A 15,292-nucleotide genomic window follows, 5' to 3' on the forward strand; every position below is an offset into this window, starting at 1 on the left:
TATCTATTGATTGTGCTAACTGTATTTGGCCCACTTTTTGCGTACCCTAATTTGTGATTCACGCGTAAAACTCTCACTTGCCATACATAAGTTTATGTACAAGTGCACGTTGTACGCGCGCTAGTGACGTATGCATGTACGTTTGTACATATACATATATACTTCAGATATATTAAGATCATGAAGTTCTACTAGTTTCTAACTATATGATGCTAGGTCGACAGTTTCTAAATATGCATTTGCATACATATGTAGCTATGCAAAATAATTTTAGGTACAGCGGTGTTGGAAAAAATTACAATGATTTCTTTTCTACCTTGAACAGGTTAATTAAGTTTGCCTATTCTTCTACAAACTAATACCTTCCTCGAACAAATTGCTCAGACACACTGATTTATACTGAGGAGACTGGGGACTGAAGAGAGTCACTGAGTGCCGCTTTGAACCTCTGCGTTCCGCTGCGAAAAAGCGGTAGTTTAAGCACTTCCTTTGGTTTACTTTTTTTAATTATTGTATGAACATTCAATGTAATAAATAATTTACTCGTCCAAATCCGTTCCACATTTTTTTTGAGATCACTGCTATTATTTCAACCATCACTGTAGTGATATATTTCTTCAAATATTCGTGTTTTGGATTATTGGCAGTTTGAATTATTTTCATAAGCACTGTAGTAAATAGAAAGCGAGACTGTTTAAAGCGTGCAAGTAATATATTTTTTATTTTTTCAAATGCCAAAACTGTTTATAAAAAAGACGTTCAAATTATTTTCATAAAAATGGTTGTATAAATAATTGATCACGGCAACTCGGGTCGTCACTTTTTGGAATGTATTTTTTAGAAAAAAATTATAGACCTACTAGAGGACCCGCTTACGTTTTACTGTGGCTGATACATAGATAGTACTACTAATACCATCTAATAGATTTCTATTAGTTAGATTATAATATTAGTTAAGGAATAATCGCATTTTTGATGAAGCAACAAAAATGAATAAACAAGCAATTCGTGCGTTAAGAAAGAATTGGTTTTTGGGGTAAAAATACTATTGAATTTGGGCTGTGCATCAGTGAAATCAATCGAGTCCAATCGATTGTCAGCCTGGTGGACTGCATATTAAGAAACGGTTCTCAAGCGTGGAAAGACAAAAAAATCGGCTGGCAAGGTTATGGCATCAGTCTTTTGGGATGCCCGTGGTATATTATTCATCGAATGATAAATGAGCCAGTTTTAATTCATTGTATTGTGTATCTGATTGCAGTTCTATTCTACCATTCCCAATATTTAGCAATTTTATTATTTTTCAGGAAGGATCAGTTTGAAATTGTACGCATATACATATGTATTCATCGTTCCCGTTTAAATTTTGCATTGCTCTGTGCAATACTTCGAAAAGATTTCTGTATATCTCAAATTTTTTATCAACACTTCTGTTATGCCGCTATTTTTTTATGCCAGACCTTTTGCAATTTTAAATTGCCTGTCAAGATACCCCCTCCAATAGTTAGCCGGTATGAAAAAAATGTTATAGCTACCCATAGATGTATGAATCACCGAATTTATTACTTAAGAACGAACAACTCTGTCCCAATATAAAAACTTGATCCACAGATGTCGCCTTTTACTTTGGCATCGTTTTCTTTAATGCACGTTTACGTCAATTCAAGGTTTGAATATTGGATACTGCGATGGTAGCGCCGTCTATCGGTCAAACATTCCAAAATTAACAATTGATTAAAAATGAAAAAATAATTTAAAAAACATTTTCCAGTGGACCAAATTGTAAATCTAAACCATTCTCGAATCTCCTTGAACATACACACAAAATTTCATCAAAATCGGTCCATCCGTTTAGGAGCAGTTCAAATGCAAACACACGGTCAGAAGATTTATATATAAAGATGTATAGACCGAAGTATAAAAGCGTTTCGCTTACCATTGCTATGAAAACTTAAACGTGTTACTATGAGTTTTGTCCAAATAGTATTGCAAATTTTGTATTGCTTAAGCAATTTTTTATTTATTTATGAATAACTATTTTGTCCCCTTCAAAATAATCACCCCAAGCTATACATATTGTTTGCCAGCATTTTTTCCAATCCTCTAAGTTTAAAAAGTGGTTTTTTGTCATGTTGTTGTAGCGGCATAATTCTTTGTGATCTTGTTTAACTCCTCCTCCTTCTTCTCTATCGTAGCGTCGTACTTTCATGGCCTGAAGATGGGGAATAAAAAAAGTCACAGCTGGCCAGGTATCGGAAATACGGTAGTTCTGGAGCCTTTATCGTGTTGTTTTTGGCCAAATATTTTTGCACACAGCAACGATGCATGAGCAGGGAAGTTTTCATGGTGCAAACGCCAATTTTTGTTCTTCCACAAATACGGACGTTTCAGGCAAATTGCTTTGCGCAAATTGCGCAATACACTAATGGGCAATATTCTTTATTGACCATGCGACCCTTTGGCAACAACTCATTGTGCACGACGTTCTTGCAATCGAAGTAAACTGTTAGCAAAACTCACCTAACTTGGCGCGCTTTTTTTAGTCTTGGCTCCAGCAGCAGCTTCCATTGGAATGATAGAGTAAACCTACGACTCATTTGGGTCTGGTACAAACCTGTGTCGCCGTGGACTGAGTTCAACATCTCCTGAGCAATCTCAACGCGACGCTGTGTTTGGTCGAAAGTGAAAATTTTTGGTACAAACTTCGTGACGAACCGATCATACCCAAAGCATTGGTTGAAATCGAATGGCATGAGCCAGTTGCTCTTAATTTTGTTTTTCACACAAAATTTATACAGATTCTTTGATGCATTTTTTGGAACCCGTTCCCGGTGGGTACTGCGTCGAATACTCTGAGCACTGGAGCATTTTCATCAATTCGAACGACAAGACCTAGCCAGCGTACCCGCTACCCGTTGTCTCTTAATTCGCTGAACTATGTCGTTATCGTCGTATATCTCGTACAGCTCATCGTTTAATTGACTGCGGTATTCGCCGTGGCCAATGCGCAAATGAGCATAAATCTTCCGCAGAACCTTTCTCTCGAAAACTCGTAATGTCAACTCATCATATGTTGTCATCGTCCATGCCTCTGCACCATATTGCATGTCAGGGATGATAACTTTATTGTAGAATTCAGTCTTTGTTTGTCGAGAGAGGACTTTACTTCTTGATACTCAGTCCGAAGTAGAACCTGTTGGCAAAATAAAGCAACAACACAATTGAAAATCGAATACACGTTGCCCGCAAAATATCAAAATTTGCGATGTTTTTTGTACAAACCTCCTATATTACCTTTCCGAACTCTTTCCTGGTATATAAGCTTTCCGGGCAATGAATTCTGGAATCTTTAACCTGATTTTGGAATTATTGTTAACACTTTATAATTATTTCCGCCATTAAATAAATAAGTATAAAATAGTGAAAATGCTAATTTTTCATTAGATTTCATTTATTTAAGTTCAAATTTGAGTTTTCATTTACTTTTTTCGCACTATATCATAATTTTGCAACAACTACTTATGTATGTATGTATAATAATAAATACAATCGCTCTTTATGCAAATGCATTCAATGTGGTAACCAACTACTTAAATAACTAAAAATATGAAATTATACATAAATAACGTCTTTGTTAAATTATGCAGCATTTCTAATTATTTCTCTACAACTACTGCTTGTATTAATCGCCTATCAAATGCTTTTAATATAAGTCGATAATATAACAAATAAATAAACTGCAATTTTGACAAATAAATCTAGGTTGTTTCGGCGCACATCAACATATGCTAAAGCTAAACGCATAGTGGAGCGATGTGTGGTGTTTAAAAAAAAAAAGTTACGTAGAGAAACTATATCAAAGCAATTATATATCATTGTATGAATAATATTGCTTAGAACATAATGCTAGTTTGAAATGTAATGTTTTTTTTCTGCCTTTTCTTACTACTAATTTGGTCTTCCCCCATTATGCGCTTAGCCTTTATCGCATCAGCCTTTGCTGATTGGTTTTTTAGTTTGATTGCTATTAAATTTTCTTCTCTCAGTATTTGCTTTTGCTGATAAATACGTGAAGTTTGTTTGACTTTCTTAGTTTTTGTACTTAAAAACGTACGCTTTGATAAATAAATATATATATATATTTTTTTTTTCAAAACTCTCACCCGCAATGCTCAATAGTTTCAATGTCATCAGAGATGTTAGCATGCAGTTGAAATTTTGTTAGGATTTTCTTTTCACTTGATTTTTTAAATTACAAATATCACAATACTTGATGATGATATCGGTCTTTTCTTATTACTTATTGCTTTTCTAGTGTTTTTTTTCTAACTTATTTACGCTAAATATATTGCATTTCAATATGAATTTCGAAAGGTAAATAAACTTTTGCGCTTTGATTATATCAACACACACTTGCTTTTTTAAATTCACCACACTTATTGTTATATTTATAACAATTCATTAAAGGAACACAATTACTGATTTAGACAAGTGTTTAACAACTACTTTCATACACATAAACCTGTTGGTGTGTATGTATCTGACTAGTTTTACATAGCTCTAACGGATACTGAATGACGACAGTATGGCAGAGACGCTTAGACCATGCCAAAACCTTCACTGCCCTCACTTATAGCCAGTAGAAGTGCCTTCTCAAATTGTTCGTAACTCTCGTAGTCGGGCAGGCAGAGCTGATTAAAGCTGCAGAATAGAAAAATTTGAAGAAATTGCGAAAAATATGTTAAAGTGTTAAAAATCAAAAATATGTACACAAGCAAAACATTTGCTCTTATTTTCTTAAACTCACCACGTGTGCGCTGTCGGTAGATTACCGAATGTCGGCGCTGCAGTTATTTGAAATTGTGGATTCAATTCCTGAAAACCGCCTGGTGGCAATTGTGAACAACCTGTAGTGAATTGCAGCAAACGTGCCATTTCAGTTTGACTAAAATTACTAACAGCCGCCCAGAACCAAGCCAGCACACGTCGAAACTCAGTAGAATTCCCATTTATGATATGATGAGCCTTGAAGTCGGCTATCGAATATTCGCCGGTGCCGCACATCAAAAGCTGTAGTCAACAAAACAAAAAAAGAAAAACAGTGTGAAATTCGTCCAAGTGAGATCTCTATACATATTTATCACCCTCTTAACATAACTTAACCTGGACTTCCATAAAAACTCACCTCTAATTCGTTCTCATCGAAAATGCTTAGCAAATTATCCGGTATAATACCATTTAGTCCCTTTAGAAATGCATCAACTTCTTCTTTAACGCTACTGCAGAGCCGTTGTTGCGCCAAAGCGTCCAGATATTGATTTTTAGTCGCATTCGAGACGCGCACCTTCGACCCATTCGGCGTTAGCTCAACAGTTTTGCTCAATTGCCCGCTGGTATCGTAAACTTCTTCGACGAAATACAATTCTAATGAATCGGTTGCATCTAAATCTGTATCTAAAATATATTTGATTTTGGATAGATACAAATCGGGATCGTCTTGTTCGAAGTACTAAAGTGTGAGAAAGATGTGTTTATACAATGTAAATTTAACATTAAAATTGTCTCTACGTACCTTATAGTGCACGCGCAAACCGATGAGTTGCGCCAGAAATGATCTGGTAAAACGTGCTCGCACCAGTTGCCGATAAGTGCCGCCCAATGCGCTTTCATACAAACATTTACCCACAATCTTGCCGGCAAATTCGAAATGTTTCAGCTTGAGATGTGATGGTCGATTTGGATTTGGATGCACCAGCGCTTGATGTTTGTCATGAAATGTGCAGAAGAGACCGCCGCGTGGATCGAACAATGCGCTGCAAACCAATTCGAACCATTCACGCCGTAAGCCACCCCAATCGATGCCTGTATGAAAGTAGAAAGAAATTGTTTTGAAACTCTGAGTATGGATTTTCTGAAAACATTTTGGTTTCACTTTTTTTATAACTTCTGATTCTCTTAAAAAACTAGTTCCACATTCACCGAGTGAAATACTTCACAAAAATGCGTTTGACAAGCGAAAAGTCATCTCTTACCTTGTTCTCCCTGAAATGTAACCTCAAAGTTACCACACCAGTCGGATACGGAAAAACCTTTAGTGGCTTTCATGCTGCTCTCTAATATCTTTTCACGATTCACCCTCAATGCGAGCTTCTCATGATAATAGCTCGCATGAAATTTGCGCACTTCGTGGTAGAAAAAGTCCTGTTTATCCTTAAACGTTTCCGAACCACCAATATTCTTCAACAAAAAATGTGTAAAAGTTGCTGCAATAATATTGCGATCACGTGATGCTAATTCGATTTTCGGCTGGGCGCCATCATCAATTATAAATACCGGTCCATGTGGTTGTGTGGCCATTGTGGGCAAAAAATGGAATTTAGTTGATGGACACAGACGGAATGTCGCAATGCGTTTGGGTATAAATTTGAGTATCATCTCTTTGATGGTCACCTGAAAAATAAGCGAATTCTACATTTGAAAATTGACGCTGCCATATAAAGCACATTTAACTGTAAACACTCACTTGTTTGGGCCCCACATAGCAGAGAACTTTACGTGGTTTACTCTTCGGTGTGCCGTAGATGCTTAATAATTTGGCTTCATAGCAAATATTATGTTTACGTGATGCGATATTTTTATGCACTAACGTGGTGTCACTGCCTGTAAAGCAGGGTGAGGAGAATAGGAAGTGAAAATAAATAGAAAATTTTTGTTTAATACGACTCATGTCGACCATTTGACCTTTAGCAAGTTCAACCATATATGTATATATGTAGGTCTGAGTTTATATATCAGTAAATTATATTTTTATTTCCGTGTCTGCAAGCAATTCGCACGTGTGCGAAATGTAAAAGTGAAATACGAAATATGTGAAGACTGTTAGAATGTTCAGGAACTCACCACTAAGCACAATGATGTCAAAATCACCGTTTGGCAGCTTCTGTTGAAGGTAGCTTATAACGGCACGCAGACATATTGGCTCCGGGAACAGCGCCGTCACAGCAACACGCGTATTCACGCGGTCATAGTTGAAGGCGATGGCGTGATGTAGTTTTTCAATGGGTTCGCCATTCAAATCGAAAATCTCGACACGATAGCCCTGCACGAAATAAAGTGATTTATTATAAAATGTTTTTCTGGCAACCACCGTCAGCGCTCACATGTGCAACAATATCAATATGTACATATGTATTTCTTTGTCCGAAACTTACCTTTACTGGATCATCGTTTTCATCGAAATTACAAGCATTACCGAATTCATCACGCGGTTCAATATGTAACATTGTCGGCGTACCGGCACAACATATTACCGTGCTAGCCGGACGTATGAATCGCGAGCGACGCGCATCTATTGGTCCGGGTACAAAGGTTTTGGTGAAAGGTGAACCGGAAATATGACTGGAACCGATGAGTACAGAGATTTTATATTGTCCCGCTGTGCGTACAGTGAACTTCACTTTGGCGATATTCGCATTATTGGGATCTGTTGACGAGCCCAGCTCGCTAATTGTTACAACCTTACGTGTACCTTCGGTGACTTCGACAAAAAATTGATCTGTATCACAGATGGGATAAGGCTGTCCGTTACGTTGGAAAAAACGTACTACAAAGCACATAGTGCCACCTACTGCCGCTGGATCCTTCCAGTCCCATTGCACTTTGCAATTGGCAGGTAATAAATATTTCCCAGTCACATATTGTAGCAGTGAATGACGTGCTTCCGGCGCCAGTGATGGCTGTGTCATGGCGGCCAATGTGACAAGTCCGGCCACCGATACGGACACGACTAACATGCCACCCCATGTCCAGGCATCTTGATGTTGACTGGATTTCACAACGGTCGACCAAAGTTGCGCCTTAAGTGCATCCAATTGTGCCTTGGATGTGGGCAGATTTTGTCGTGCTTGCGACCATAGCTGCCAATCTTTACCGAGTATTTTTGTAGCACGTGAATCCTCCAACCAGTAGACATCTTCGAGTGACGCTACTTCGACGGCTAGTAGACGCTGATAGTGGTGTTGTAAGCGATGGTCACGTAACCATTCGCGTAAAATGAGTTTTTGTTGTAAATGTAATGCGGCGCGTTGTAAGCGTTGTTCATCGCCAGGTGGCAATTCGGGGAGACGTTCCGGATCGCCACAACTGGACAAAGAGGAGATGCCTGCAAAACAAAGAGGAGACAGTGGTGAATTATGGTTTACTCAAAGAATAGTCTAAGAAATATGTATTTCTAACATAATAAGAGTTCTTCAAGAAAAAAGGAAAAGAACTGCAAGGTGTAGTCTTAAAAAAATTTCTTCTGGTCTAACGTATACAAGTTAACTAGTCCTAAAAACTCCCTTAATGCTCAGAAGAGTCTTATGTGAAACTCGAAATAATGTCGCGTTGAGAGTTCAAATGACCCTGTTGCTCTTCAGGATTGTAGTTTTGGCATGAAAAAAACTTCTCATAAAAATTCATCTCCTGCTTAAAGGGCTTTAATTCTTTTCAACCCTCCTTTTGCCGATTATCAACAAGAGCATATAGCTCGATAACGCAAATAAAATGGCTTAAGGGGAGTTCGGTGTACCCGAGTAGATGCAAATTTTCATAAAGGACCCAACTACCGAGTTCTTTTATAAATTCACAGTTTATTCAAAATTTTGTATAACTCCATTCGTGTTCTTTCTCCATAACTGAATTATAATCAACTTTTATTACACATATCACCTACATAATAAAACTTTCTCGCCTTTTTATTGCCGATTAATTTCAAAATTATGCACAACTTTGCTTAAATTTATCAGCAGCGCCATCCATCAATCAAAAACAATTTTCAGAGTCATGAAAATAAATTTCGTTATATACTATACTATGCTTGTAAAAGTACTCATATATCCTGCCATTCAGCCACGAATAAAATATCACTTGATACAATAACAAAAAAGTACTTGCCAAATTAGCATGACTAAATTGTGCTGAAATTGTCGTTGAATATTGGCAGTGACATTTCCAAAACCCAACAATTGCCAATCAATTACCTTTTGCTACTTACTTACCTACGTGTATGTGCGTATGTACTTATGTAAGTGTAGCTTTATATAACTACGAAATATACCGCTATTTTTGTACCAACAATGCAAATTTACCGTCAATGTTTTCGACATTTTATATACACATACATACAAAGTGGCAGTCAGAGTATCAAGTAGCCGAGAGAAAGGTAATAAAAAATAAGTGAGGTAATTGTATACTTATTTGCTTATAAGTAAGAAGCGCGGCGCGTTTATCGCAGACGCCGATCTCTTGTATTTGGTAAAAGCCGAAAGGTGAAACTTTGCAATGGTCACCGAGGACAAGGTCGAGGTGCACGTTATGCAGTGAATATATGTATATGTGTATGTATGTATGCATATGTATTTATGTGAGGCGTGCTAATGGCGAAATCGTCGAAAGTACCAAGCAAGAGAAAATATAAATAGTTAAATGCGAGTTTTGATGACCTCATAGGTCCCTTTGCGTAGATTAAGGAAAATATGTATATATGTATGTATATTTCTAGGTTTATATGTTAATGCTTCTACTTGTTTAAAAAATATATAATGACTAAAAATGTCTGAAATCTGATATTAGACCACGCTTTCTATCCTTTTTTCAGCCTTAGTAAACAAATATATCTGATAGTTGGCGGGTCCAAGTTTAAAGTTATCGTCGAACCCCCCTAGTAGGTTTTAAGGGAGACCAACGCTATTTAAGGCAGAAAGAAGTCCTTGAAAATGGTAAAATTGAAAAAAAAAACACAAACTCTGCTATTTGAATTTTTTACAAAAATTGTGAGGTTATGTGACAGAAGTATGAAAATTGAAGTTGTAGATCTTTTTATTAATTACAACCTTTCGTCTAACATAGGACTCACAGTTTTGCCATTTTTAATCCTTTTCAACAACTATCCTCTTCTTCTTCCCGCGTTAAGATTGCACGAAAAGTATATTTCCTGTTTTGTTTTTTGTTTTTCTGTTATTTTGCAATGGGTTTCATACTATTGTAGTTTGTTATATCCTTCGCAAGGTACTATATTAAAGACTTTGTAAAACAATCCGAACTATTCCCTAAGTTTTAGATATGGACCTGAAAGTTTCTCCTTTAGCTGCTCATTCGTCGGAATCGCCTATATTGGACCTTATAGTATATAGCTGCCATACAATAGATCAAACTCAAGTTATTGTATAGGAAAGTTTTTTATTTGACAGGAATAATTATATTATTTAACATCAGTCGATTTTTAGGTGAGTCATGTTCATGTTTTCCTCAAAGTTAATTTTAGTATTTTTTTTACTCGAGTAGTATTTTAAACAAAATTTCTGCCTTGTCACCGAAACATGCTTCTAACAGACATATACCCTTATATAATTATATACCGAAATGAAGATATACCTGTTTACATACATAAGAGCGTAAGTGGCAAGAATAAACGTGCTAATGACTAGTTACATTTGTACACATTCCACGTACATACAAACATAAGTTTATGTAAATGTATATGCGTTTGTGTTTGTAATTGCCTGAAGTAGCAACTACCGGTCCACCATGTTGTTGCTGTTAGTGCAATTATAATAGGCAGCTTGCGTGTCGTGAATTTTCAATGAGCAATAGCATACTTTTAGGCAAATGAGCAGCTAAAAAGAAAGAGGAAAAAACTTTTCAGAAAAACGAAGCGTTTCCGCTAATTTTTCGTTTCGTTTGTTGGAGAAGGTAGACAGAGGCAATAAGTTTCTATAAGTAGATCTGGAACTGGACTTATGTATGTAGGGGAATTACTATGAACATGCGCAAAATTAGTTTAATTAATTAATTATAACCAAATGGTACCTTATTGAATGAGTTTTTGTAGACATATATGCTCATTAAATACTTCTAGTTTATAGTCAAATTACGTTTTATAAATCTTTTATTATTATATTCATAATTTTTAGTTTTGAGCACTCATAAGCCAGATATGGCCTATTCAAAAAAAAGCGAGGTATTAAATCCTATAGGGGTCCTATCTGTCAAATTTCGTGAAGATAATTTGTCAAATACCTATTAAAGGAGAAAGGCAGTTACTACATTTTGATAGATCAGTTTTTAGATAGATGGATAGATAGATAGGAAAATTGAGACTTTGCACTGCCTTCTATGATCTATTGTGCTCTTCCCTATATCACAAATGGTCACAAAGGTTCAGCATTCTGACCAATTCTAGGAGCCTGCTAGGTGCGACCGATATGATGTGATCCCTGTGCATTTAGATGGAACTTAGGGCCTTGAGCCTGCTTCTGCCAATTGGTGTGCAATCCAGAATCAAATGTTCTGGAGTTTGCTGTTCCGTGTCGCAGAACCGGCGGTTTGGGCAAGCGACTATGCCACGTTGGACAAGTGCCTCCTGAGCCTGCAGCGCCCTGTGTATAGCGCGACAAAGAGACGGAATTTGTCTCATGGAAGATTGATCATTTCCTTAAACGTTGCAAGGTTGTACCCTCCCAGCAGTAGCTTGGCAAGGCGCATTCATGCTGCCTGCTGCCTATGCTGTGGCCAATGCTCTCTCCTTCGTTGGGAGCAGTTTTATAGTGTGGAACCCCACTAAGTTTGTATGACAGCTATATTCTATTGTGATCTGGAAAATACATTTCCAAATTTCAGATCAGCTCGTATTGCTGATCATTTCTATTCTTCTTCTGAGTGGCTACTTAATATATCCTTTTCCTTAATATTCCTTTTGCATGTATACCTATTCACTACCTCCGATTTTAAATGATAATTGGTATAATAAAATCATAAAAAGGGCAATAGAATGCAAAGAAAACCCAGAACATCCCGTCCCCGAATGCTAGCAAATTCGCCTGATTTATCTGTTCAATACTTTCCAAGCGTATGCATGATACTCGCTCACATACATATGTGTGTATGTATTTACGTTTGAACTTTGTGAGTTATATCCCTTAATACTTAAGTGATGGATTGTTTGAAAAACAAAGTGGCACACTCGCACACAAAAGTGTTTTGTGAATTCTTTCGTACATAAAAATGTATATACTCAAATATCGCTTAAACATATATATACCTTTGTATTTGTTTGTGTTTATATATAGATTATTTTTTTGCTCCAAGTCCTTTTATTGATTTCCTTTGTGTACAAACAAAGAATGTAATTTTTCATGCAATGACATACGGGCTTGAAAATTACAGTGAAACGAAAGTTAGAAGAAAGAAAGCGTGCAAACCAAATCACTTGTCTATGTTTATTTACTTATCACAACACAATGATGTGTGGGTGGCGTATAGCATGTAGCAAGATACCACACATAAGAAATGAAAAAGCAACGAACACACGCTTACGGTAAAGTTTCTATATATACATACATATATACTCAATATTTGTATTTTTTCGCTTTTATTTACCATTTTGCGTCTTTGCTTGAGTGCACAACGATAAAATTGCCACTTTGATTGCTAGGCAAATAGAAAGATTGGCGGAATGCAGATAGACACTTTCGGAAAGTATTGTACGAGTATAAGTAAAACAAGAATAAACGTTAACTACGGTTACACTGAAGCTATAATACCTTGATCAGTTTATTTGGCAGCTAAATGCTATAGTGATTCGATCAGAATAATTTCTTCGAAGATTGAACCATTGCTTAAAGCAATAACCCATGCTAAATCTCATGAAGATATCTGATCAAATTAAAAATATTTCCATGCATTTCCCAGTTTCTTGGAGGAAAAGAACGTGTCCAAAAATTCAGATCGATATCTGAAGAACTCGTTCGCGTACATACTTACATACAGACGGAGGGACAGAAAAAATATCTCAATCAACTCAACTCGTGACTTCCTTTGCTAGGTTTGTCGTTATCAAGTTGATCAACGGATGGACTTATTATACTCTTGCAACATGTCGCTACAGAATATAACAGTTTTGTTCACCTAACGGTTGTACGTTTCTACTAAAACTAAGCGAGCTAGATATGGTGTTATATATTTTTATATATATAAATCTTCTGACCGTGTGTTTGCATTTGAACTGCTCCTAAACGGATGGACCGATTTTGATGAAATTTTGTGTGTATGTTCAAGGAGATTCGAGAATGGTTTAGATTTACAATTTGGTCCACTGGAAAATGTTTTTTACATTAATTTTTCATTTGTAATTAATTGCTAATTTTAAATGTTTGACCGATGGATGGCGCTACCATCGCAGTATCCAATATTCAAACCTTAAATTGGCGTAAACGTGCATTAAACAAAACGATGCCAAAGTAAAAGGCGACATCTGTAGATCAAGTTTTCATATTGTGGACAGAGTTGTTCGTTCTTAAGTAATAAATTGGGTGATTCAATACATCTATGGGTAGCTATAACATTTTTTTCATACCTGCTAACTATTGGAGGGGGTATCTTGACAGGCAATTTACAATTGCAAAAGGTCTGGCATAAAAAAATAATGGCATAACTGAAGTGTTGATAAAAAGGTCTATTAAAATTTGAGATATACAGAAATCTTTTCGAAGCATTGCACAGAGCAATGCAATATTTAAACGGGAACGATGAATACATATATGCGTACAATTTCAAACTGATCCTTCCTGAAAAATTATAAAATTGCTAAATATTAGGAATGGTAGAATATAACTGCAATCAAATACACAATGCAATGAATTAAAACTGGCTCATTTATCATTCGATGAATAATATACCACGGACATCCCAAAAGACTGATGCCATAACCTTGCCAGCCGATTTTTTTGTCTTTCCACGCTTGAGAACCGTTTCTTAATACATATGCAGTCCACTAGGCTGACAGTCGATTGGACTCGATTGATTTCACTGATGCACAGCCCAAATTCAATAGTATTTTTACCCCAAAAACCAATTCTTTCTTAACGCACGAAATTCTTTATGATTCATTTTTTTGTAAACTAACACAAGTTGCTTCATCAAAAATGCGATTATTCCTTAAATAATATTTATAATCTAACTCATAGAAATCATATAGATGGTATTAGTAGTACTACCTATGTAACAGTTAAATTTGGGCGGGTCCTCTAGTGTATATATAAATGATTAGGATGACGAGAAAAATTGAAATCCGGGTGATTGTCTGCTTGTCCGTACATGCTGTAAATTGAGGGAAAAATTGTGGTATCTTGATAAAACTTGGTATGCGGCTTCCTTGAAAAAAGAGAGCTCGAAGATGGCTTTAATTCGACCATCGCCACGCCCACAAAATGCCATTAACCAAAAACATATAACAAGATATGGAACTGCAATTTGGCACAGGGTATCGCAGTGGGAACGGCACCTGTAGGCAAAAAATTTGGAAAGTAGTGGCCAATGTGTAAGATATATAATTGAAATTCAGAGAGAATGCTTTCCTAATAGTAGTATGGGCTACAAATGGGTTGAATCGGATGTACCTAATACATATATATTTAATACAAATATTTTCGAAATTCCAGGTGCCTTTATCAGGCCTTATGTACCTGAAGGCACTTCCTTGGCTTCAATCCCTGCAAGTTGCAAGAGTATGATGAAATAACCGGTTATACCCGAACTTAGCTCTTCCTTACTTGCTTTTAACATAGTACTATAAGCATAAAGAAGGTCGATAGTACCTAAGGCTGATATAATATGATATACGACCAGGAAGGCATAAATGTAGTCATTGAGTTTATAGCTATCTCTACTTTTATAGGGTTGCCACAATGATTTTTCTGCTTGCCTTATATTTAGTCTTGTCCGTTTACATGTAGATTTCGCTATCGTATTTATCGATGGTTTCACCTTTGGACCATTCTTCTCAGTAACGTTGCCAATATGGCTCAAGTTCTCTTACAAAATTTGGTATGATGCCATGCATGTAATAGCGCTCAACTTGATAACGATTGAAAATTACTTGGCTGGATGTCAAGAACGATACTTGCATTTTCATTGTGACTAAATAGTTTGAATTTTTTATAGATTTTCAACACTTAAATAATATAAACTATTTATAGTTTGCTGCAATGATTTTTTTTTTTTCATCGCAAAAGGCAATGAAATGCTGCACTAATTATTTAGCAACACCTCATGAGAAAATAAATTCATATGCATGTTTTAAATATTTACATTTGCATATAGTACATGTGTATGTGTATATATACATAAAAGACAATCCATGGAGGCCAAAAAATGCTAAGGCAGTGCTTGTGTTGAGGAGAGGTATGGAGAACAGTGTTGCCGACTTGCAAGTGGCGCATTTTGCATATTTAATAGGCATATATCATAACATCAT

At 36.2% G+C, this 15,292-nt stretch overlaps 1 protein-coding gene across 4 annotated transcripts in view; it reads right to left on the reverse strand.

Annotated features, from left to right (window-relative positions):
* Nucleotides 1-3,433: 3,433 nt before the first annotated feature.
* The window catches only part of LOC105234134 (apoptosis-resistant E3 ubiquitin protein ligase 1), a 39,593-nt gene continuing 27,734 nt past the window's right edge, over nt 3,434-15,292 (reverse strand). For 3 of the 4 annotated variants that reach the window (XM_011216406.4, XM_049446613.1, XM_049446614.1), the window contains 8 exons: nt 7,212-8,161; nt 6,901-7,099; nt 6,524-6,660; nt 6,033-6,468; nt 5,573-5,862; nt 5,186-5,509; nt 4,808-5,070; nt 3,434-4,701 (listed from right to left, as the gene is read on the reverse strand). In XM_011216406.4, coding sequence (XP_011214708.2) covers nt 4,599-4,701; nt 4,808-5,070; nt 5,186-5,509; nt 5,573-5,862; nt 6,033-6,468; nt 6,524-6,660; nt 6,901-7,099; nt 7,212-8,161 — 2,702 coding nt within the window. In that variant the 3' untranslated portion in view covers nt 3,434-4,598. The remainder of the gene's footprint in view (nt 4,702-4,807; nt 5,071-5,185; nt 5,510-5,572; nt 5,863-6,032; nt 6,469-6,523; nt 6,661-6,900; nt 7,100-7,211; nt 8,162-15,292) is intronic. The other variant, XM_011216408.4, reaches the window with a different exon arrangement.

Source organism: Bactrocera dorsalis, chromosome 1 (assembly GCF_023373825.1).
Source record: "Bactrocera dorsalis isolate Fly_Bdor chromosome 1, ASM2337382v1, whole genome shotgun sequence".
Lineage (NCBI taxonomy): Eukaryota > Metazoa > Arthropoda > Insecta > Diptera > Tephritidae > Bactrocera > Bactrocera dorsalis.